The sequence below is a fragment of the Castor canadensis genome, chromosome 10 (assembly GCF_047511655.1).
Source record: "Castor canadensis chromosome 10, mCasCan1.hap1v2, whole genome shotgun sequence".
NCBI lineage: Eukaryota > Metazoa > Chordata > Mammalia > Rodentia > Castoridae > Castor > Castor canadensis.
In genome coordinates this window covers 109,456,426-109,481,668 of record NC_133395.1, presented here as the reverse complement: position 1 = coordinate 109,481,668, position 25,243 = coordinate 109,456,426, and the positions used below count along the sequence as shown (strand labels likewise).

The 25,243-nt window shown below is 37.7% G+C and overlaps 1 protein-coding gene and 1 pseudogene across 2 annotated transcripts in view; one reads left to right on the top strand and one right to left on the bottom strand.

Moving 5' to 3' along the window:
• The window catches only part of Tbc1d5 (TBC1 domain family member 5), a 545,741-nt gene that overhangs the window by 140,558 nt on the left and 379,940 nt on the right, over positions 1 to 25,243 (bottom strand). Inside the window, exon 4 of one of the 2 annotated variants that reach the window (XM_074043844.1) lies at positions 18,983 to 19,204. The exons of the other annotated variant lie outside the window; for it this stretch is intronic. Coding sequence (XP_073899945.1) covers positions 18,983 to 19,204 — 222 coding nt within the window. The remainder of the gene's footprint in view (positions 1 to 18,982; positions 19,205 to 25,243) is intronic. 2 annotated transcript variants of the gene reach the window in all.
• On the top strand, positions 20,438 to 20,994 carry LOC141411561 (ribosomal biogenesis factor-like; annotated as a pseudogene).

Below are 25,243 nucleotides of genomic sequence, written 5' to 3'. Positions count from 1 at the left end.
AATTAAGCTGCTATTCCCAGGGGCTCACTAACAACTTGATGGTGTTATTGCTTGGTGAATGACCCATAGAAACATCAAGAAAACCCCACTTTTACCAAGCAATTCATGAAAATCACAAATTTGAGGTTTAAATAAATATAACCTTAATCCAACATAGCTGTATATGTAGACAGAAAGAAAGTTAAAGTCTTGATCTTCATTTTCCTTTTCTTTTAATGATCCTGTAGTGAGGTACGGGTATAGCAACATAATGAGAACAAGGACTGTAGAAAAGTTAGATTCAACTTAACAAACATTATGAGGGCATTTCAAATAACCCATGATTATGAAATGATACAACTGGTTAAGAACTTGGAGCACAAAATAACAATAACTGGTTAAGAATTTGGAGCATAAAAAGCCAATAACAATAATAATTTTGGGTTTTGCTTTCTGTTCACGTATATATATTTTTTAAAGCTAACAATTAACTTTTAAATATTCCATGTCTGGTATGGAATAAACAGATTCTAAATTCTGTTATTATTAGGAAAGAACAAATTAAGCCAAAATTTCTGAGGATGAGTACCTCCTTTATTGAGCTTAGTCTCTTCATATATTAGTTTTCTTTGTACTCATTCTTTTGAAATTATATAAACTCTGAGAATAGACTCAAAATTGGAAACAATATTGGAGTTATCATCATTAAGCTCACAAGACATTCTCATCTTCAATTCTAGCTTCTTTAGAGAGTAAATTACAAAAAGATATATGGCAAAATAGATGACATTGTTTCAATTTCACCCTTACTTTTTTAAGGGCCCTGAAGAATATATGATTGGCGGATATTTACCCTATTGGTAATTTTTTTTGTTACCTAGTCTGCTATTTCAATTAGGTCTTCTTTAAAATATTTGGGATCTACAAGCTTTATGAAATGATTTGAGTCCTTCAAGCCATCAAACTCTGATTCAAAAATAGGAAGATCAGAAACTTCACAATAGTGCTTGTGAAGTGCGAGTGTTCCTTGTAACCCATAGAGTGAATCCTGATTGGATGTAGCTTTCTGGGAACATATGTGAAACCTAATTTAACCCCTAGGCATAATATACTTGAACCATTAAAAGTGTATTTTTCACTATGGGGAAAAATCTCTGTTTCTTTCAGAGGGCAGTACGTAGCCCTTTATTAAGGAAGATTTCTTATTCCAAAAATAAGTTCCTAATAATTATCACCATTTCTACTGTAATTTATTCCCCTTGGCAAGTGTTTGAAGCTGTTTTGTCAGAACAAATGTAATACACCCTTTGCAAAAATAGTCTGAATGGAAAGTACAGCCTTGTATATCAATGTTTTTCTACAGATATAAGCAGCTCATGGAAATGTTGGGTATAAAGATGACAATATTATATTGTAAGGCTACATAATCTTTGAACATTCTTATTCTCTTACACACACACACACACACACACACACACACACACACACACACACACACACACCCCTACCTCTTCTTATAGATATGCCTATTACAAGTATGGTATTTCAAAGACTGAACAAATTTAGCATGTATGACTTATCAGTAATTTAAATAAGGATATATGGGGATGTAAGAGTCCCACAGTTATAGAATAGGATGCTCTCTCTTTGAGAATCTTCTTGTCCACTTCAAGCAGGACACAGCTGGAATGTTAGCCCTGACTGGAGAGCACTATGGGAATCAGAGTTACTGAGAAGGGCCCTTTCTATCCTTTTACTTCCTTTAACTCCAACACAAGTGAGCTATGGGGCATCTCCTGGAAAAAAAAATCTACTGAGAAACCACTACTTACAATGAATGACACAAAGAACTGAAGAGCAGTTGGTGGTCATACTGGGAAAATTAATTTCAGACTCTGTGAACAGTGGTTTTAATTCCTATTACAATTTTTACGTCTAGAAAGTCTATAAATAGGCTGTGCTCTGTGATTTTTTACCTTCAGGAAAGGGAATTATTTCATAAATTTTCTAAAACAGCATATAGAGAATTGCTAAAAATAATTGCTCCTATCATCCCTAATCTGAAACTCATTTTAGAAATGAATAAACCTTATGTGACTTTATTTTTGAAATTGCTACAAACTATTTCAAGTATCAGTGAATAGCCTCATTGAATAACACTTTCAACTTCCTTTGCATAAATCCTCAAATACATTTCTATATATTATTATAAGAGCTGACAGGAGGTATGATGGCTGAGAAATATCAGACTCTACTTAGGCCATAGTCGTATTTCCATAAGCACTCAATCTCAGCTCCAACAATGACATAGGAGATAGAATTCCTGAAAGGGAGGTGGCCAAACTCCACAGGTTTGTCAAGCGCAAGAGAGTCAGGTGGAACCCATTACTAAAAGGCTGCAGAGGTCTCGGATTCCCTTTGAAATCTTCTTCCAAGCCTGATATTTGGAGACTCCACACATATTGGTGACATAGCTTCCAAACTCCATGTTTCGGAAGTAGGCACTGATAACCAAGTGCTAGTTAAAGGGTTGCTGAGTTTGCTTTGGTCTCTCTGCCTTCTCTAGCAGGTAATAAGCTCTTTAGGATTATTTGGTGTGGGACATAGTAGGATGTTAACATACTTGTTAAATTAATATGGATTTTCCTGTTCACATTCGCTTTTCTTGACCAGGGATCATTTTGATTATGAGTTTACATACTTGATCTGTCACAGCTTCCAACTCGCTCACTAAACTTCTCCCTTGGCTTCTCTCATCTCTTTGTAGGAATTCTTGCACCTACATGATAAGTAGCAAGTGATCAAATTTATGTATGAATTGATGGAGGCTTTCTAAGCCTTCTTGGACCTTCCCCCTTCGTTTCCTAAATGCACACCCACAAGCCAGATGCTCCTCGACTCCACCTTGTATTCAAAGTGTAATCCTGGGACCAAAACCACCACCTGGAAGCTTGTTAGTCATGCAGACTCTCAGGCTCCCAACACAGACCAACTTGATTGGGATCTTTATTTTAACAAAACTTTCAGGTAATGTGCATGTAGATTAAAAATTTAAGAGGTACTGGACTAGTCAACACATTCTGTTTCCTCTGTGCATTTTGGCTTCAGCAATCAGGGCTCCTAATAGCCACCAAACATTCACTACAAATGTTACTACATGAGGGGAGAAAAGGCTTAAATTAATAGATGGCTCTTGAGGTATCAGCAACAGTCTCAAACTTTGGTATGCCTAGAGTGCTTGCTAAATCACTGATTGCAAGGACCCATCCTCAGAGTTCCCTGATACAGAAGATTTAAGTGCCATCTGATTCCTTGTATTTTGAATTAATCCCAGGAGATATGATGCTGCTTGTGTGAGGACCACAGTAGGAGAACAGCTATATAACAAGCCCTGACTTCTCTCTACATGCCCTCAGCTTACTTGTGGATATATACCCTCAAATTTGCTTCATCAGCATGTCTAGTCATTGGGCCAATGGCCACCACACATTTCCTGACTGAGGCAGAAAGTATACAGTTAAACTTCCCTTAGCAGTCTATATCAATTAACTTTTATGAAGAGTAGACCCTTAGTATCCAAGGAGAGTACGGTTCCAAGGAGACTGCCACTGAGGAAAAACCATGAATGGTCAGGATGCAGAGCTCAGTGCTGTTCTGAGGATGCTTGATTTGTTTTTCCCATAAGGCTTCCCAACTCCTACAAAAGACATGACTCCTTTTAACAAATCTAAAAATTTCATATTATCACTTCAGCTATACCCTTTCCCTTGCTTTTAGAGCATCGTTTGCTTTTAGGGAGGCAGATTTTCACAAAATTAAGAGTAGGGAAACACTCAGCAGATGACATAACTGACCATAATGTGGGAATGACTGTGACAGCTTCTCTGAATCAACTGAGTTGCATAATGTGCATGCAGAAATTTATTATTTTTAAAATTTTCTTCCTTCCTTCCTTCCTTCTCTCCTCCCACACCCTCCCTATACCACACTTGGTCAAAATCACATGTAATAAATCTGTGAATAAGGTGGGCTTATTGTATTTTATTTTCTATCTCAATAGGTCAACACATGACCTAATAAAAAGGAGAGATGTAGACACAGGAGTGAAGAAGGCCTCCCAAAGATAGGCCATTTTGATTTTTTAAGCGTCCAGTATAAGATGAAGAAATGCCAAAATAAGGCTACAAAAACTACAACATAGTTGAAATGTTAGCATTTATAGGTTCACTTCTTTTTAAACACAGACTTAATATGATGAATATAATAATGTTTACAAATAGATATATAAAAATAGGGGCTGGAGTATAGCTCAGTAGTAGGGGGCATCCTTAGCCTGTGTGAGGTTTAATCCCCACCACACACATGTGCATACATTTAACATGATGGATATATGTGTATGTATGTGTGTATGTATTTCATTTGAAGGAATAGTGAATACTCATAAACTTGAGGGCCTTTGTGGTTAGCCTGAGGTAATGGCTCTCCTGGTCTTCAAGTGATTGGTTCTAGAGGTAAAAGAGATGGAACATGGCAGAGCATGGCTGATAAACAAAATGCAAAGTGAGAGAAGAGGCATGTGCATACAAGGGGCAGAAAATACCGATACCACCAGAACCCAAAACAGCAATTGCCTATTCCCCAAGTAAAGCTCTCTGATATTGGGAGCCTGGTTAAATGGTCATCTGTTTTGTGTTCATTAACTCCGTGTTCCCAGTGAGCCATTCTTAACAACAGTTCTGCACTACCAACTTGCTCAGATGGCTCTGACTATCTCTAAAAATAAAAGATGCATTCAAAATGTTATTCCTGTAGAAATAAAGTGCTTAACTCTAGGAAACATGTCTCCAGTGGTTTATTTCCAGCACTATGATTTTCTGCAACAAATTCCAGGATAAGGAAGTTTTACTAGAATCTCTCAAAATTCAATGCACAGTGGATATAAATGAAAACAAGCAGTGAATATTTCTCCAGAGCTTGCTATAGCAAAAGAGTTAAGTTACTATCACTTATGTATGGCAGAAAGTAAAAAGCAGCCAAGAAAATGAGAAAGCTTTGTAGTGGGGAAAAAGGTAGGCTAACTAAAAAGTGCAGACCATATTTGATTGACTTGGGGAACATATTTGGCTTTCTCTGACTGGAAGAGGGGGAGGGGGTAGGGGCAAAAAATAGAGAAATATGTGGTCATTGATAAGTGCTGACTGTTATGGACTGATTTTGCTGCAAAGGTTGTATTTGACTTCCTTTGCTTCTCAGATGGGTCAGAGTTCCATTGTCATATATGCTTTGGCCCTTACTGCTTTATATATTCAGTCTTTCAACACATCACTGGCTTCTCAACCTATGCTATCACTCTCAGCTTGTAACTAACTATAATTACAGAAATTCACAAAATTATTTTCCTCAAGAGTTCTGAAGTCCAAATACAGACAAATTTGATAGGCAGTGGTCACAGGAGGTATGTTTCCATCTTTAAAAAAATTCATGAAAAGTATATAATAGTGAAGCTTAAATTCAATTCTCTATATCAATAAAAGAGTTGTGGACTCCTTTGAGAATTTAATCAAGTTTATAAAACCTCTTTCCTGAAAAATACACATGTCTATACTCATATCATACCTACTTATCAAACCTACTTATCCAGAGACATTAAATTGAGAAAGCATGCTCCATACTATTGATTGTTATTTTAGATGTTTCTACTACCCTAGAAAGTTATATTCTACTAAAAGGAATACACATCCTCCTTATATTTTAAAAGAACCGTGTATCTTCCTTCTCAAAGGATCCATGGGTTAAGTCCTTGCCTGTGAAAAGCTGATCTGTGTGGCTCAGCTGTCTGAACAGTCTGTAAATCTGCACAATACTGGGAAAACATTCATGGTTTGGAAATACTCATCTTTACTGAGGTGAGGCTGAAAAGGCTGGGTGAGGTAGACAATCTTCAATAACTTCATCTCCTGGCTTATGTCTGCCCTGATACAGCCATAAGGAAAACTGCTATGAAAAACGGTGAGAATCTTCATTTAATAAATATTTCCTGAAATTCAACCCTGTGGTAAGTACTATGTTAGGCTATAGACTGGATGCTATGATAACAACTCTCAATCATTAACATGGAACTTATCCAAAGTAAAATTTTAATTCAATAATAATCTTATCAATCTGGCTTCCCACAGTCACTTTGCATTTATCTGAGCCCCCTCCCCACTAGGTCCCCCAAAGAACCTGGGCATATTTAAGGAATGTAAACTAATGGCAACATTAGCAAAATATAATTAGGAAGGTAAAAACAATTTAAAACAATACTAAATCTACTTCAAAGGAAGGTATTAATGGTTTTTGGATTGTCCATCACCTGGGATTGTCTATGCCCTAGCTCCTATCCATTAATGTAGATAATCAAGAGCTGAATGTGGGCTGGAGGTGTAGCTCAGTGGTAGAGCTTGCCTAGCATGTGCAAGGCCCTGGGTAACTTACAGGAAGGCAAGAAGACACAGCTAAGAGAAAAGAGCACCTTGAAGGAGCTGGTGAAGGCAAAGAATAGTGAATTTCACAACATTCATTACTTTGGATGTATGAATTTGTTTGGAAATTTAGACGTGTAACTTAAATCATCACAAATTATTTTTCTGTGCTAGTGGGAGCAAAATTGGAAACAAAAGTCAAAGAGGAGTTGGTTTTTACATTTTACCTCTAGCTGATAGCTGAAGTTTAGTGTCTAAACAACTTTACAATCAACTATATGTGTGTGTAGTTTTTGAAAGGACTAACCAAGAAAAATGTGTTTTCTTATGCATGGAAGATTTCAGCTCAATGTTTTAAAATAATCATATACAGTTCCTGATGCTAATGGTAACTATCATGCATTTACATGACTATTTTGATTTGCAAAGTTTCTACTATATTTGATCTTCAGAAAGGCCTCAACCCTCTAAAAGTTGTATTAGCTACTACATGTGTTCTGTGGAATTTAGGCATCAGAATTACCTAGGGAAAAACTCCTATGTGCTTCAGAGATACAGAGATTATTCTTTTTTGTTTGTTTGTTTTCCTCCCAATTTATAATTGTTGATCCAGACAAGCAGGACAGCAACATATTTCACAGAAGCATCAACAGAAGAATATGACATGGCCTGAGGTCACACTTCATCTAAAAGCTGACTACTAATTATATGATGATACTGGAACTCCTAAACACTGTAAAAACCACAGTATTCTTTTTAGTCTTGCACCTCTGTAATTCTTTTAATTTCTAAAACATATCTAATTCAGATACATATGAAAAAAATCACCTTTCCACATTAATATTCAGAGTCATGGGATTCAAAATGCATCTCTACTGTTGTTATGTCATCTGTGTGGGAACTGAGTTTTTCTGAGTAGAAGACATGGGGCTTTCAAAAGGACTTATTTTGATGAATCACAATCTGTTATTTCATTTGTACCCAAGTTAGTTACAACAGTGGTAATTACAGCTACGGGACCCTACAAGATTTAGAGTGCTTCCTTTCAGGGAAACTCATTAAGGAAACTATAAAGAACAAAGGAAAATTAATTGCCACTTTTGGTCAGCCAATTTTAGAAAGACTTATGAGGTCTACAATTGTATATTAAAATAACAGGGAGGACAGAAACTAAAATTTAGTCTACTGAGGGCATTGTGGTATATACATTCATAAATTAATCTGCTTATAAACTAATTCAAACAAGACACAACAGAAGCATCACCTAAAATCTTTAAATTTACTTCCATCAAGTCACTCACCCTCTTCCCACAGCAGGTACTCAGTCAAGTGCTAAATCATGGTACTGAGATTCCAAAAACTTAGGATCTCAAAGTTTGAAGTATTGCTCTCTGACCACAGCCTCCTATCTCACCATCTTTTTTACTTCCTTCATTTTAAAATGAATCTATATGGAGTTACTATCATGCCAAAGTATTTTTAATTTTTTTGCAAGTGGCAAAAAGGTATTTTATTTTAAAGTATAACAGAACATAGAGTAAGATGTAATTTTCCTTCCCACCCCATGTTGCTTCCCTGTCAACAAATCCAGTTCTGCAGAGAAGCCAATGTTCTTTCATAATGGAGACATTTTATGCATGTATGCACCTTTTAAAAACCTAAACAAGTGCATACTACACTGCATTTTAAAATATAGCAATACAACACAACGGAATTTTATGCAGCCATGAAGAAGAATGAAATGTTATCATTCGCTGGTAAATGGATAGAATTGGAGAACATCATTCTGAGTGAGGTTAGCCTGGCCCAAAAGACCAAAAATCGTATGTTCTCCCTCATATGTGGACATTAGATCAAGGGCAAACACAACAAGGGGACTGGACTTTGAGCACACAACAAGGGAGGGGTGAGGATAGGTAAGACACCTAAAAAATTAGCTAGCATTTGTTGCCCTTAACGCAGAGAAACTAAAGCAGATACCTTAAAAGCAACTGAGGCCAATAGGAAAAGGGGACCAGGAACTAGAGAAAAGAGTAGATCAAAAAGAATTAACCTAGAAGGTAACACACACGCACAGGAAACTAATGTGAGTCAACTCCCTGTATAGCTATCCTTATCTCAACCAGCAAAAACCCTTGTTCCTTCCTATTACTGCTTATACTCTGTCTACAACAAAATTAGAAATAAGGGCAAAATAGTTTCTGCTGGGTATTGTGGGGGTGGGGGGGAGAGGGAGGGGGCAGAGTGGGTGATAAGGGAGGGGGTGGGGGCAGGGGGGAGAAATGACCCAAGCCTTGTATGCACATATGAATAATAAAATAAAATAAAATAAAAATAAAATATAGCAATACAATCATTAATGTGGACATCATTTCAAATCAACAGATACAGAAATACTTTGGTTTTTGTGGCTAAATAGTATTCCACTAAGTAGTTATATCATTATTTAACCTGTTCATATATTTTTGACACATTTGGATTCTTTCATTCATTTATTAAACAGACACTGAATGGATTATCTTTGCACAGGTCTTATGTCATCTCAACACTTCGGTTTGATTTAGGACTTCTTGTTACAAAGAATAGCATTGAGTAATCAACACACACACATACACACACACACACACACACCCACACACCCACCCACAGATTTACGAATGCTGTAAAGTGGTGGTTTTCAACATGCTGTCTCAGGATGGAAGCATCAGCATCACCTGGAAATCTGTTCATATTGCAATTCTTAATCTTCATTCCTTATCTACTAAGTAAGAAATTCCATGAAGCTTTATAATCCTAGCTCTCAGGAGATGGAGTCAGAAGGAGCTGGAGTCTAGCCTTGGCTATATAGTGAGACTGTCTCACAAAAATAACAATAACCAAAGAAACAAAAATGCAAGAGAAGACAGAAAAAGGGAAGGGGATGGGGAAGAAGGAGAAGGGGAGAAAAAGGGAAGGGGAGGAAAAGGGGAAGGGGAGGAAAAGGGGAACGGGAAGGGAAGGGAAGGGAAGGGGAGGAAAAGGGGAACGGGAAGGGAAGGGAAGGGGAGGGGAGGGGAGGGGAGGGGAGGGAAGGGAAGGGAAGGGAGAATTCTGGGCAGGGTTCAGCAATCTAAATTTTAATAAACTCCATAGGTGATTCTGATACAAGCTCGAATCTGAGAGCCACTCTCTATAGTCTTAGGCCTGAAAGCTGCCAGGGACCAAGGAAGTCTTAGTGGCTCCTGATGTTTTCCATTTCTTTTCAGCTATTGGGAGTTCCCTTTTCTCAGAGAGAAATTTTATTGTAACATCATAATCACTATAATTTTTCTTTATGGTTTATGGGTTTGTGAATTCCTAACCTTGAGTATAAAAGTAATCATTTTATTCCAGTTTTGTTTAAATCACCAATACACCTGGAATTAATTTGGTTCAAAAACAGAGATACAATTTCATGATTTACTAAGTAACTAGTTAGTTCTCTAAATTATATTAGTGAATAATCCATTGTTTCCTCAATGAACTACAATTTCACTTTTATCATATATTAAATTCCCATATACAGTGAGGGTCCGTTTTGGAATCTCTTATATTTTACCTATGAGTCCAACTGTGTGACAAAATCAAACATTTATGTTATCTCTGTAACACATTTAACACTGGGGAGGGCTAATGACCATTTATTTAGTCCTTGCAGGACTACAACCTAGCTTTTAGTTTTAACTCCTTTTTCCCTTAGATTTATTTTGCTCTTATTTTCTCATGATTTGCAATGAATGTTTAACTCATTTGCTTTAGTTTCTTTGTTTAGTAATTTAAGAGTATAGGCCAATAATTTATAAGAGCTTTGCTTTAGTAAACCTAATATGTTTTGATCACTATGCTTTAGCATCATTTTCTAGAAATTCTGAAATTTCAGTTTTGAAATCCTTGCACAAGAGTAAAGAGAGTTTTAATATTTTTGATGGTAAGTTTTTCTTAGTGGTTATTTTCTATTTTTATGACTAATTTCAAGTTTTGTTGTCCATTATTGCAACCTGTACCATTTCTACAATGTGAAATTTACTTGGTTTTCTTTTTGTGGCTACTTTAAAAATAAATATTCTACGAACACATCAATTTCATTCTGTACTTATTATAGAGTTTGATACATACCAATTCAATATAACTTATGAAATGTGAACAAATTAGGTTCTTTGTTTTATAGGTTCTCTGATGTACCATGAATAAGGTACAGTGCAAGTCACTTGCTTGTATTATATTTCTCTTACATTTCCCACAGCTATAAAATGATATGTTCTGCTGTCATGGAGAGGATGTAGAATGATCAATGACTAAAAAACATTCTTCATTGTAAGTCGTAAACTTTACTATAAAGTGTTCTTATTTATCTCATTCAATGCTATTTGCTTTAAATTCACTTTGTCTAATGTGGATATCATTACACATGCCTTCATTTCTGTTTGCTTTTGCTGGTTGGGTTTGTGCAAATAGCTTTACCTTCAATCTTCTTCAATTTCCTTTGCTTTAGAGGTGATTTCCTTATAAAAGAGTAGGATTTATTTTATTTCATTTTCTAAAAAAGCTATGACTTTCCCATGAACCATGATGGAATAACTGATTAGGTAGATGCTTTCATACTATAAACAGATAGGCAACAGAATAAAACATAAGAAACACGTAGACATTAGGAGATAAGTAGCAGAGCACTGTGATTCCTGACATGATGGGGAAGAACGACAACAGGGTAAATCCTAAAACTGGCTTTCTCTTGGAAAGCACTTTTGAGACCACAGAGCAGGATGGGGAAGCCCAAAGTAGAATGCATTGGGTCTTAAGAAGCTGATAAGAAAGAGCTTGGAGGCTGAGGGAAATTTGTAGGACTTAGTACCTATAAACCAGTCTACTAAGAGAAACACCTCTGTATAAGGGGTCTCCTAAACTCCTAACTGCTACATTGTGCTTGTGAAAAGATGTCAGGCAAAGAAAAACTATAAAAAAGAACTAATATTATTATTATTGATAAGATTTTACAATGTTGGGAAAGGTTCATGCTTTGACTCAGGCTAAGGAGATGTTGGTGAATATACAGAGAATTCACAAAAAAATCTCAAAAGCACCATGCCTTAGTAGTAGAGTGAAACCAGAGCTTGAAAAGAGGATACATTAGAACCATACTCTTAAAAAGTGTAAAAACAAGTATCAAAAAGATTAAGAGTGAACACATTTTCCAAATTGCTGAATCTGTGTTTTCCCCTGACAGCAATCCTAATTAGCCCTGAATAAATGTAATTTTCTTTGTTCTCCCCAAAAAAGTCAAACAAAAAAACAAAACTAAGATGATTTCAAAGTGATTTAATGGCTTGCCAAAGGTAAACTCAACATTCCTTTAAGGGAAGACTATAAAATTCAGAAGTTCAGCAACTATAACATTCAGTGTACAGCGTTGTGTGAAGAAAAAGAATCTGGCTGGGCGCTGGTGGCTGTCACCTGTAACCCTAGCTACTCAGGAGGCAGAGATCAGGAGAATCATGATTTGAAGCCAGCCCAGACCAACAGTTTGTGAGACCCTATCTCAAAAAAAACCTTCACAAAAAGGGCTGGTGGAATGGCTTCAGGTATAGGCCCTGAGTTCAAGCCCCAGTACCGTAAAAAAAAAAAAAAAAAAAAAAAAAAAAAAAGAAATCTGAATGACAAACATATCAGAAAGCAATAATACCAGTTTTTAAAACTGTTCCTGAAAATATGAGATGCAAAAAAAAAAATGAAGCCAGAACTATCAAGATCAAAATTTAACAAAGATACTGTGAGAAAAATGCAGACCAATATTCACCTTGAATGTAAGTACAAAAATCCTTAACAAATATTAGTAATATAAGATATGCAGGATTAATACTAAAGGTAAAGGAATCAAGACAATACAGCTTTGGCAAAAGACAGATGGATCAATGGGACACCTAGAAAGAGTTTGGAAATAGATCAATATATATATGGTAATTAAGTCTTGCTAATGATGTCAAGGAAGTTCAGTCATGGTTTTTCTCACAAATGATGCTGGAATAATTATAAATCCACTAAAAGATGATGAACCTTGTAGCTATATTTCATACTATATATAAAATTTAACTCAATATGGATAATAGGTCTAAAGATGACAATTATAAAATACCTTAAAAATAAGAAGGAGAAAATCTTGTGATGCTAATGGATGCAAGGATTTCTTAGGGTATAGAAATTCTAATAGTAAAGAACTAAGTTGGACTTTATCAAAATTAAAAACCTCTTTTTGAATGACACTGTAACAAAAAAGAAAAACACAACACATTGGGAGACAGTACAAAACATGTGCAAAAGGACTTATTTCTTAACATACAAAGAACTCTTATAGTAAAGAAACACATTTTAAAAAAATGGATGAAGAGATATGCACACTTTACTAAATAAGAAGTACAAACAGCAAATATATAAAAACATGCTTGCTCTAATTATTAAGGTAACAAAAATTAAAACCACAATGAGATACTACTACCCTACACCCATTAGATGACTGCTTTTTGAGATGAAGTTCTGTTATGTTGTCTAGGCTGGGGTTAAACTTTGGGGCTCAAGAGATCCTCCTGCCTCAATCTCCTTAGCTGGGACTACCGACATACCTAATCACTCCTAGCTTAAAATGGATTCTAAAAATGACAAAACAACATGGTGATAAGGGCAGAAAGTAACTGAAAGTCCCATACACTACTGGTGGTAATGCAAAATAGTACAGAAATTCTGGAAAACAGTTTGAAAACCATCTGGCTGTTTCTCACAAAGTTAAATGTATGTATTTGCCAACCAACCAAGTAATGTGCATTCTTGGCATTTACACAAGAGAAATGTACCCATATAAGCACCTACATGTGAATTTTTATTATGTTTTTATTCATAATTACCAAATTGGAAAAACCCAAATGTCCTTCAACTGGCTAAAGGATAGACAAACTGTGAAATATCCAAATGTTGGAATAGTACTCAGCAATAAAAATAATGAGCTATTGATTCTTTGAAAACATACACAAGATTGACAAACCCTTGGCAAATATGACTAAAATGAGGAGGGAAAAGGCCCAAATTAAAAAAATCTGGAATGAAAAGAGGGAGATAACAACGAACACCAAGGAAATCCAGGGAATCATCAGAGAACCTATAATTAAATAAGGTGGAAAATCTAGAAGAAATGGGCAAACTTCTAGATACATATGACCATCCAAAACTGAATCAAGAGGACATTAATCACCTCAACAGATCTATATAACATGCAATGAAACTGAAGCACCACAAAAGAAAAATCTAGCACCTGATGGATTCTCTGCTGAATTCTACCAGACCTTTAAGGAAGAAGTAATACCAGCACTCCTTAAACTTTTCCATGAAACAGAAAGGGAAGGAATACTGCCAAACTCATTCTATGAAGCCAGTATGACACTCATCCCAAAACCAGACAAGGACACAACAAAAAAACTGAATTATAGGTCAACATCTTTAATGAACATAGATGCAAAAATAATAAAACAGTGGCAAACTGAATTCAACAGCATATCAAAAAAATCATATGCCATGACCACATTGGCTTCATCCCAGGGATGCAAGAATGGTTCAACATATACAAGTCATTAAATATAATACACCATATCAACAGAAGCAAAGACAATAACCACTTGATCATCTCAACAGATGCAGAAAAAGCCTTTGATAAAATTCAACATCCTTTTATCCTCTGATAACACTAGAAATAGAAGGAATGTACCTCAACATAATAAAGGCTGTATCTGACAAGACTATAGCCAACATCATACTTAATGGGGAAAAACTGAAACCATTTCCTCTAAAGTCAGGAACAAGATAAGGGTGCCCAGTCTTTCTACTCCTATTCAACAGAGTCTTGGAATTCATAGCCAGAGCAATAACACATAAGGAAGAAATAAAAGGAGTACAAATAGGCAAGGAAAAAGTCAAACTATCCCTATTCACAGACAACATGATTTTATATCTAAAAGACCTGGAAAACTCCACCAAAACTCCCAGACACCATAAACAGCTTTAGCAAATGGCTCAGCAACTAAGAGAAAGGACTGACAAATTGGGACTGCATGAAACTAAAAAGCTTCTGCACAAAAGAAATGGTTTCTAAATTGAAGAGGTTGCCCACAGAATGGGAGAAAATCTTTTCCAACTATACATCAGACAAGGGCTGATAACCAGAATATATAGGGAGCTCAAAAAACTAAACTTCCCCACAAAATCAATGACCTAATGAAGAAATGGGCAAATGAACTGAACAGAGACTTTTCAAAGGAAGAAGTCCAAATCGCTAAAACACACAGGAAGAAATACTCAACATTACTGGCCATAAAGGAATTGCAAATCAAAACCATGCTATTTCACCTCACTACTATTAGAATGGCTACCATCAAGAACACAAGCAACAACAAATGTCAGTGAAGATGTTGGGGAAAAGGAACCCTCATATGCTGCTGATAGGAATGTAAATTATTGCAACCACTAGAAAACAGTATGGAGGCTCCTGCAAAAACTAAAAATAGAACTGTCATATGACCCAGCAATACCACTCCTAGGAATATACCCGAAGGAATGTGAGTCAGGTTACAACAAAGGCACCTGCATGACCATGTTTCTTATAGCACTATTCACAATAGCTAAGCTATGGAAACAGCCAAGATGCCTCACTACTGCTGAATGGAATAAGAAAATGTGGTATTTATATACAATGAGATTTTATTAAGCCACAAAGGAAAATGAAATTTTGTTACTTGCAGGTAAATGGATGGAACTGGAGAACATCATCTTAAGTGAAGTTAGCCAGGCTCAGAAGGCCAAAAGTCGCATGTTTTCTCTCATATGTAGAAGACAGACCTAACACAAATGCAGCAATATTATGAAAAACTGGTCACACTAAGGGAGGTCACATATGAGAGGGATAGGGTAAAAGAAGGAAACTAAGAAGATGAATATGGTTTATATACTCTCTGTACAAGAATGAATACAGAATTCGTAAACAGGCTGAAACCACCATAAGAAACAGACTAAGGCAGAATGGAGAAAAATAGAGGAGATAAACTAATTGGGATTAAAATACATACATGGAAATGTCAGAAAGAAATTCCCTATGTAGCTCACAAACAAGCAAAAATGTCATTTTGTTCTTTTTTCTTTCTTCTACAAAATCGGAGGAGGGTGGAACAGGTCCCAGGTGGGGGGTGGTTGGTATCAGAGGGAGTGGGGAGGTGAAAAGGAAAGGGGAAAGGAGGGAGAATAAGGTACAAAATTGTGTACACATGTATGTAAATGGAAAAATGATACCTGTTGAACCTATTCCAGGAATGGAGGGTGGGGGGGATAAAGGAGAATGATAGAAGGGGTGAATTCAAGTATGATATATTTGATACATTGTAAGAATTTTTGTAAATGCCACAATGTTCCCCACCCAGCACAACAAAAAAAATGAGCCACTGATATAAGCAATAACATGAATTAATCTTAAATGCATTATGTTAAGTAAAAGAAATCAGATTTAAAAGGCTACATGGCACATGATTCAGAGACAGATCAATGGCAGCTAGGGGCTGGGGGAAGAGGAAGAGAGGGAAGGCCCAAAAGGACATAGGGCAATTTTTAAATTAAAGAAATACTTCTATGTGTTGACTGTAGTACAAATGCATGTGCTGATCAAACTATACTTTAGTATACCTGACCAAAAAATTGATGACTACATGCAAATGAAGTCATGAAAAAAACTATAATCACAGGTTTGGTACAGTGGCTCATGCCTGTAATTCCAGGTACCAGGGAGGTAGAAACAGGAGAATTGTGGTTCAAGGCCACCCAGGCAAAAAAGTTAACAAGGCCCTATCTCAGAGAACAAGCTGGTCATGGTGGTACACATCTGTAATCCCATCATTGTGGAAGGTGTAAATAAGAGGATAGAGGTCTAAGACCAGCCCAGGGAAAAGAACAAAACCCTATCTGAAAAAATAACTAAAACAAAAAAGGGTTGGAGGTGTATCTCAATTGGCAGAGTTCTTGCCTAGCAAATGTGAGGTACTGAGTTCAAACCCCAATACTGTGGGGGTGGGGTGGGGTGGGGACATGACTGCTAAACAATCACACAAACATGACAAATAGTGGAAAAATTTTAAAAAATAAACTAGCTTATTATTAAAGTCAAGTGAGTGAAAGAGATAAATTCTCTGGACTATATTTATCTCCTAGAGCAGTAGGAATGCATTATGTAAAGAGAAAACTGGAGGAAGTTTAAACAATCTCAAAGAAATACAAACAGATACCATATCCAAGAGAGTACTGCAGCGCACTCCAGGGAAAACTATCCCCATATTCAAAATACTGATAAAGAGAACAGCTGAGTAAAGAGAGCAGAGGTGTGTTCTATCCAGACTGGAAGGGTAAGGATAGGCAGTCAGTGCCATGTTGGTGGCACTTCAAATTCTGGTCTTCTCTATTATCACATAGTCCTCAAATGCTATTCCATCTTTGTGATGAAGCTTTCTGGCTGTGTGCCATGCACCGTGCTTGCTCCATCCTACCCAGAACCAGAACTTACTGTACTTGGAATTAAAAGTTACCTTAAAATGGAAATGTCCAGTATTAAATTCTTATTCCCCCCACTTTCTTCCCATTCTAGGAAATCTAATCCAGTTGCTCAGGAACCCAAATCTTGGAATCTGTCTTGTTTTCTCTTTGTCATAACCCCATATTTAATCCCTCAGGAAATCCTGTGAGTTTTACCCTCAGAATATATTCACAATTTGACTACTTTTTATCAACTCTGCAGATGCAACCATTATTCTTCAGTTTGATCAATCTCTTAATTTTAAAAATTAACCTTTCATTTAATTAAAGAGTATTTGAGGACCTAGATGTATATCAACTACTGTTATAAATGTGAGGTTGTCAACATGGTCAAAAACTTCTTTCCTTCCGAAGCTCATTTGCTAGTGGAAGTTTACTTCTAGTGGAAAGTGATTATTATTTAAATAGTTTCTTAACTCATTTCCTTGCTTTTGTCCTTTTCTTCCTATCCTCTATTCTCATCACTGATTCCAGAATGGTTTTTTCAAAGGGCCAGTCAGATGATATCATGTCTCTGCTTAAATTTCTCTACTGGCTAGTCATTTCAGAATAAGAGTCTATGTACTTACAAAGACTTTCAAAATCCAGCTGCAACTACTGTCCTCATTTCCTACTGCTGTCCTGCTCACTTTGCTTCAGGCTCTTTGGGTTTGAGTGTGTAATGTAAGGCCTGCTTCAAGTCTTTTTTACTTTCAGTACCTTCTCTTTGGAGGCTTTTCTCCAAGAAGTATGCATACCTTGCTTCCATAGCTACTTCAGGTCTGTACGGAAATGTTAGTCTCAATGAGACCTTCTCTGACAATCAAATTACAAACTTCAACTCTTAGGTCCTCATATATTCCTTATATCTTTTCCCTTTTTTCCAAAAGTATTTATTACTACCTGACATAATCTACACTTCATGTTTATGCCTCTCCCATTTTAATAGAAGCTCTTTAGGGCATGGATTTTTCTTTGTGTGTTGTTTTACTATCACTGTAATACATCTTTGGTCAATAGATGTTTTTAGCCATCTGTATAAAATTCAGTTATAAACCATGGTATGTTAGAGGTAGATGTGACTTTAATGTGAGTCAACTCCCTGTATAGCTATCCTTATCTCAACCAGCAAAAACCCTTGTTCCTTCCTATTATGGCTTATACTCTCTCTACAACAAAATTAGAAATAAGGGCAAAATAGTTTCTGCTGGGTATTGAGGGGGTAGGGGGGAGAGGGAGGGGGTGGAGTGGGTGGTAAGGGAGGGGGTGGGGGCAGGGGGGAGAAATGACCCAAGCCTTGTATGCACATATGAATAATAAAAAAAAGAAAAATAAATAAATAAGGGCAAAATAGATTCTGCCGGGTATTGAGGGGGTGGGGGGGAGAGGGAGGGGGCGGAGTGGGTGGTAAGGGAGGGGGTAGGGGCAGGGGGGAGAAATGACCCAAGCCTTGTATGCACATATGACTAATAAAATAATAAAAAAAAATCCTCTAGACTTCTCTTCATTACACCCACCACCAGACATAATCTAGGTGGGACAAGGTAATCGTTTTTACAACTCCTACCAGATTTGCTTTCCTACCACTTCCTTAATCATGAGCAGATGTGTTCTGCTGTCTTCCTGCTGACCCAACCTGCCACAGACTGTCCATCTATGATTATCTGGAAGGCTGGTGGCAATTGGGTAAACAGGGAAACAGAGGTTAAGTGATTTGTGAAGTCATAAGTAAGACAGTGGCAGATCTAGGACTCCCCTCTCATTTCCTGACTTAAAATACAGCACATCCCCCTTCCTTATGGTACACTGCCCCTCAAAAATTTTTCAGTGCTGAGTTGCTAACTTCTATTAGTTTTGTAAACATATATTATTTCTTATGACATCAAACAAGGTTTTCAGAAATTAGCAGTAGAGAACGAGAAAAAAAAAGTTACATTGTGTGATCCAAGATGGTGACTACAGGGAGGAAGCAGACAGCATGAGCTCCATAAATCAAAAATCTTGCTGAGACGCTGGAGCCACCCTTGGCAGAAAAAACCATCAAGAAGCAGCAAAACTCCGACACTCTGAACCCCCAGCCCTTATAAAGATTCTCCATGCCACATTCCACTGGAAAAACAGGAGGGCTCCCACGCTGCCGAATGCTGGCTCCAAACCTGCTTGGGAGATGCAAATCAACAGGTGAGGAAGCAAGTAGCATGCGGTATTCCCACAGCTACCCCTGGGATAAACCAGCATAGCCCCCTGCACAGTCTGACCCCTACTCTGCAAAAAAAAACCACCCCAAAACAAACAAAAAAACCCTCAAAATACTGGATAACAAACAAGGAACTGAAAAGGACACGCAGAGAAGGGGCTGGGTGCTCTGAGTGTGTTGGAGAAGTGGGGGGCAAGGGCATGGAGCTGATCTCCACGTGAATTATCAGTAAACAAAGCGTAAAAAGGCAGATGGGCTGACAGTAGGCTGGTGATGAGCCACTGCCTGAAAAAGGGCAGATAGGCTGTAAGAGGGGAAAAAAACAAATAACATACAAAGATAAATCCATCAAAATCACAGCAGATTTCTCAATGGAAACCTTATTCCTTATTCCTTATTCCACAAGTCAGGGCCTTGTGCTTGTTAGGCAAGTGCTCTGTCACTTGAGGCGTACCTCAAGCCCTTTTTGCCTTAGGTTATTTTATTTTTCTTGGTTTCAGTGTTTGGAATGCTTTAGGTTATTTAGCCTGGGGCTGGCCTGGACCTCAATCCTCCTACCTAAGACTCTTGCATAGCTGAGGTCACAACATGTGCCACCATACCTTGCTTATCTGTTGAGGTGGGGTTCTTGCTAACTTTTTGCCTTAGTTGTCCTTGAACCATGATTCTCTTGATCTCTGCCTTCTGAGTAGCTGGGATTATTAGATATGAGTTGCTGTGCTGGCCAGCATACCAATTCTCAAGAAAAATCAAGAATGTAGTTTTGGAAATGTTAAGTCAGAAACATCTTGTGTATTTCCAAGTAGTGGTTAGGGAGCTGGATATGTGAGTTTGATCTCAGAGGAGAATCAGAGGCTGGTGTTATACAGGATCATCTATGGAGACAAGGAGCAGAGGTATGAGTTCTGGGTGGTATGTGCCAAAACTTCTGAGTCAGGAAGAGAAAAATAAGCTAATGAAATTCATTGACAAAAATCAGCCAGTGGAAGTAGGGAAAAAACCAGAATGGGGTGTTCAGGAAGTCCAGTAGAAAGAAAAAAAGCGGAAGAAGAGGAAGGAGAAGTGGAAGAGGAAGAAGAAGAAATAAATCAGTGATTTATTATTCAGTTGAGTAATAAAAAGCATGAAAATTCACTACCATTTACATAGACATGGGATAAATGTAGTTAGGTGGAGTGCAGGTGGTATGGAGTAGATGGTGACAGACTGAAGAAATGGACATTGTGCTGCTTCTCTGTCCTTCTTGTAAGGAGTTTTACTCTAGAGTAGTAAGAAGCAGGAAATAGCTGGAGGGGGATTTTGTGTGGTCAGGTGGAATGTTTTAATGCTTGTTTCTTATTTTTGTGGAGAAAAGGGATGTTCTGATGTTCAAATAACTCAGTACAGATGCAGATAGGGTCACATGTTAATTGAACAGTTGCACAAAATATCAAAATGGCCAAAACCAAATTAAGATAGAAGTAGTCCAGGAATATATTTCACATAGCCAGTTTAAACAAAAAATTTAAGGATAAAACCAGTTATAACTGATCTTAAGAAGATGAACATGGTAAGTGAAGAAAAAAACTTAACAGTGTAGATATACAAAAGGAAGTTACACACTTTTCAAAAGGCCTTCTTCAGCCACTACAGAAACAGCTAATTCCTCAGGAGCAACATGAAAATGTGCCACTTAAAGTTGAAGCTACAGGATTAATGGCTGTCTTTAATAGTGTTGTGATGTACCAGATTCCCCCTAAAGACCAATAAATTAAATGTTTTAAACAATTAAAAAATTAATCAACAGAGAGGGAGAAATTAATGACATAGGAAAAAATAGATGCAATTATAGGAACAAATTCTTTGAGTAGGAGCCAGCAAGCCTCAGTGTGTAAGCAGAGGGATAAGGGTCATTGTTGGAGGGAGAGATGAAGCCACTTTAAGATCTGCTTGTGGAAATGTTGAGGAAGTTGCTTTCTATGTAGCTAGAAGGGTGCTGGTTGGGGATTGTCTAGAGAGAAGGAAGTACTGGGCATTTAAGCAAAAAAAAAAAAAAAAAAAAAAACATGGTAAGACTGCCTCACAAGGCTGCTGTTCATGTAAAGCCGGAAAAAGTGAGATCAGTAAGTGTGATTATGATTTTTTTCCTTTTATTTTCAGCTGCTCACTTACAAGCATGAGTAGGTTTGGGTTTTTCTAGTCAAATAATACAGAGGGAGAAGTGACCAGATTATTGAGAATAAACACACAGGAGTGATTAAAACAGGGCTGAGAACACTAGTGGAATAAGTGACAATGAAAAAACAGCTGACTAAATGACACAGAAGTCAAGTTGTGGTTAGAGATAAGGAATCAAAGGAGTAAGAGGACAGACAAGTTGAAGAGCAGTTTGCTAAAATTGGAGGTTTCTGAGGTAGTAGATTAACTAGAAATAAAAGCATGACAAATGACTACAAGAGAGAGTAGGTAAAAGTGAGGTAAAGCAATAACCATAGAGTAGCAACAGATTCTATCTGTTCTATAAGGAATACTCATTTTTATGAACAGTATGTACATTTGAAGGAATCTTTCTACTTATCATCTAAATCTGCTTTAGAAATTCAAATTGGGGCAGATTCCAACATGGCAGCTAGAGGGAGGAAGCAGAAAGCGAGCCTCCTATAGTGAAATCTTGGAGAGCCGCCAGAGACACTTTGCAGCCATAATCACTGAGAAGAGGCATAATTTTGACCCCTCCACACCTCCAGTCAGCGCAGACAATCTCCACTTCATGTTAAATGGAGAAACCAGGAGGGCCCCGGGGCCATCAGTCACCCGTGCCCAGACGGCTTGGGAACACGCGGACCAGGTGAGCTTCACGGCACCATGGTACTCCTACAGACAAGCCTGGGCCAGAGCAGCATAGCCCCCTGGACAGACTGACCTCCACCCGGGAAAAAAAAGAGAAACTGAGTAATAAGTAATAAGAACAATAAAGACAAGCGGGAAAGAGGGTGGGGCGCCCTGAGCGCTGAAGATTGGGGGAAGGGAATCCTTCCCAGGACTGTAAATAAACAAGCCGGGCGGGCTGGAGAGCCTCTGGTGGGAGCGGGGACATGCGCCCAGCAACCAGGAGCGGGAAAGCTGGTGAGAGTGGCGGAGGGAGGAAAACTCCACAGGAGAGGAGGAAAGACCCACTTCCCACGTGAGCTGTAAACAAACATGGCGGCTGGCAGGAGCAGCAGCACTGCCCAGTAATCAAGAGCAGGAAAGCTTGTGAAAGCGGCGGTGGGAGGAAAACTCCACAGGAGAGGGAGAAGACCCACCTCCCACAAGAACTATAAACAAACACACAGGCCTGACAACGCGGGGGCAGTGTCACCTTTCCCAGTGCTTGGAAAGGGGAAAGCCTGTAGCAGAGGCTCCCGCACAGGAGAACTCTGAATAAACAAAGCCTGCAGAGCAAAGTGAGTGCTAAGCTCAACCCAGAGATCTGCATAAACAATGCCTCCAGCAACAGCAGGCTGACAGCAGCGGGCAGGCAAGCCAGAGCTGCAGATACCATTCTCAGAACTGTCTCCAGACTCCTTTTTTTTTCTTTTTCTCCCTACCTTTGATGAGAGAACAACCGAATTACACCTGCCAAGCCGAAAAACTTACTGAAACTGTATTGCATTTGAACTGGGGACACTTGGTGGGGTTTTTGTGTGTGTGTGTGGTTTAGTTCTACTTTATGCGTCCCCTTTGACGAGACAACTACAGAACAACATCTGAGGCACCATCTCCAGGATTAGAGACTGAGACGAACACAAAAATTATTAAGACTGAAACTTCATTGCATTTGAACTTAGAGGTTTTTTTTTTAATATTCTATTTTTCATTTTATTTTAATTCACTTTTATATATAGATATTTCTTTCATTTACTTATTTTTAATTTTTGTTCTTATCTTTATTTTTTTTTATTTTCAATCCTCTCTCTGTCTTTCTAATGTCTGTTCAGCTTACTGTCAATTAGTACACTAAAGCTCCCTGTTTATACCTTTGAAACTTTCTTGTCTGAAACCTTGTTCTGCTTTCTCCCTCCCTCTTGTCTGTGTATCTGTTTTCCCCTTTTCTTTAACTTCTTCCTTTCCATCTCAGCTCACCCTTCCATTCTAAATATTACCATTGTTATTATTACAGCTAGAAAATACTTAATTGCACACAGTACAGGGACAGTAACAACACCAAAGACAATGACGGGAAGACAGAAAAAACAGGGAAACCAGTTTCCCCACAGCAAAAAATTAGTACAGGAACCAGAGGGGAATGAAGAAAACAGAAGCTCAGATCCAGACTCCAACAAAATGAAGATAAACTATGCCAAAGGACCCAATGAAGCCCACAAGAATAATTTAAAAGAAGACATATTACAAGTACTCAATGAGAATTTTACAGAGATGATACTGGATAGGGTCAACCAAAATGTACAGGAGATACTCAAGAAATTCCAAGACAACAAAAATAGAGAATTTGAAAAAGCAAAAGAAGAAATAAAGGAAACCATAGAAGCACTGTATAAACACCAAAGTGAAACAGAGAACACGATGAATAAACGGATAAATGAACTCAGGACAAAAATAGACAACATTAAAGAGGAAACCACCCAGGATATGGAAAACCTCAGAAAAAAGAACGAAACAGAACTGCAAAACAAAACGGAAGGCCAATCCAGCAGAATAGAACAAACAGAAGACAGAATCTCAGAACTTGAAGATGAAATGGTAATTAAAGGAAAAACCAAAGAACTATTAATTAAACAACTCAAGACCTGTGAAAAGAAAATTCAAGAACTCACCGACTCCATCAAAAGACCAAACTTGAGAATCATGGGCATCGAAGAAGGAGAAGAGGTGCAAGCAAGAGGCCTCCAGGACACCAAACAGACCAGATCAAAATAGAACTACCCAATGACATATCATCATTAAAACAACAAGTTCAGAAACTAAGGAAAGAATATTGAAGGCTGTAAGAGAGAAAAAACAAGTAACATACAAAGGTAAACCCATCAAAATCAGAGCAGACTTCTTAACAGAAACATTAAAAGCAAAAGAGCATGGGGTGAGATCTTCCAGGCACTGAATGAAAATAACTTCAACCCCAGGATACTCTAGCCAGCAAAACTATCATTCAAAATAGATGGAGCAATGAAAGTCTTCCTTGATAAGCAGAAACTAAAACAATATGTGACCACAAAGTCACCACTACAAAAGATTCTGCAGGGATTCTGCACACAGAAAGTGACACCCAACTTAACCATGAAAACACAGGCAGCACCAAACCAGAGGAAAAGAAAAAGCAAGACAGTAGAGAGTAACATCAAGTTAGGTACACACAATCAAACCTTCAAACAACTATGACAACTAAATGACAGGAATCACCACATACCTATCAGTACTAACGCTTAATGTTAATGGACTTAATTCACCCCTCAAAAGGCACCGCTTGATGAAATGGATTAAAAAGGAAGATTCAACAATTTGTTGCTTACAGGAGACTCATCTCACCGACAGAAATAAGCATAGGCTTAGGATGAAAGGCTGGAAGAAGATTTACCAAGCCAATGGCCCCCAAAAACAGGCAGGAGTAGCAATACTTATTTCTGACAAAGTAGACTTCAAACCTACATTGATCAAAGGAGATAAAGAAGGACATTCCATACTAATAAAAGGAGAAATAGACCAAAAGGAAATAATAATCATCAATCTGTATGCACCCAATGTCAACGCACCCAATTTTATCAAACAGACCCTGAAAGACTTAAAAGCATATATAAACACCAACACAGTGGTTGTGGGAAACTTTAACACCTCATTATCATCAATAGATAGGTCATCCAAACAAAAAATCAATAAAGAAATCCAAGATCTAAAAAATGCAATAGATCAAATGGACCTAGTAGATGTCTATAGAACATTTCATCCAACCTCTACACAATATACATTCTTCTCAGCAGCCCATGGAACCTTCTCCAAAATAGATCACATCCTAGGGCACAAA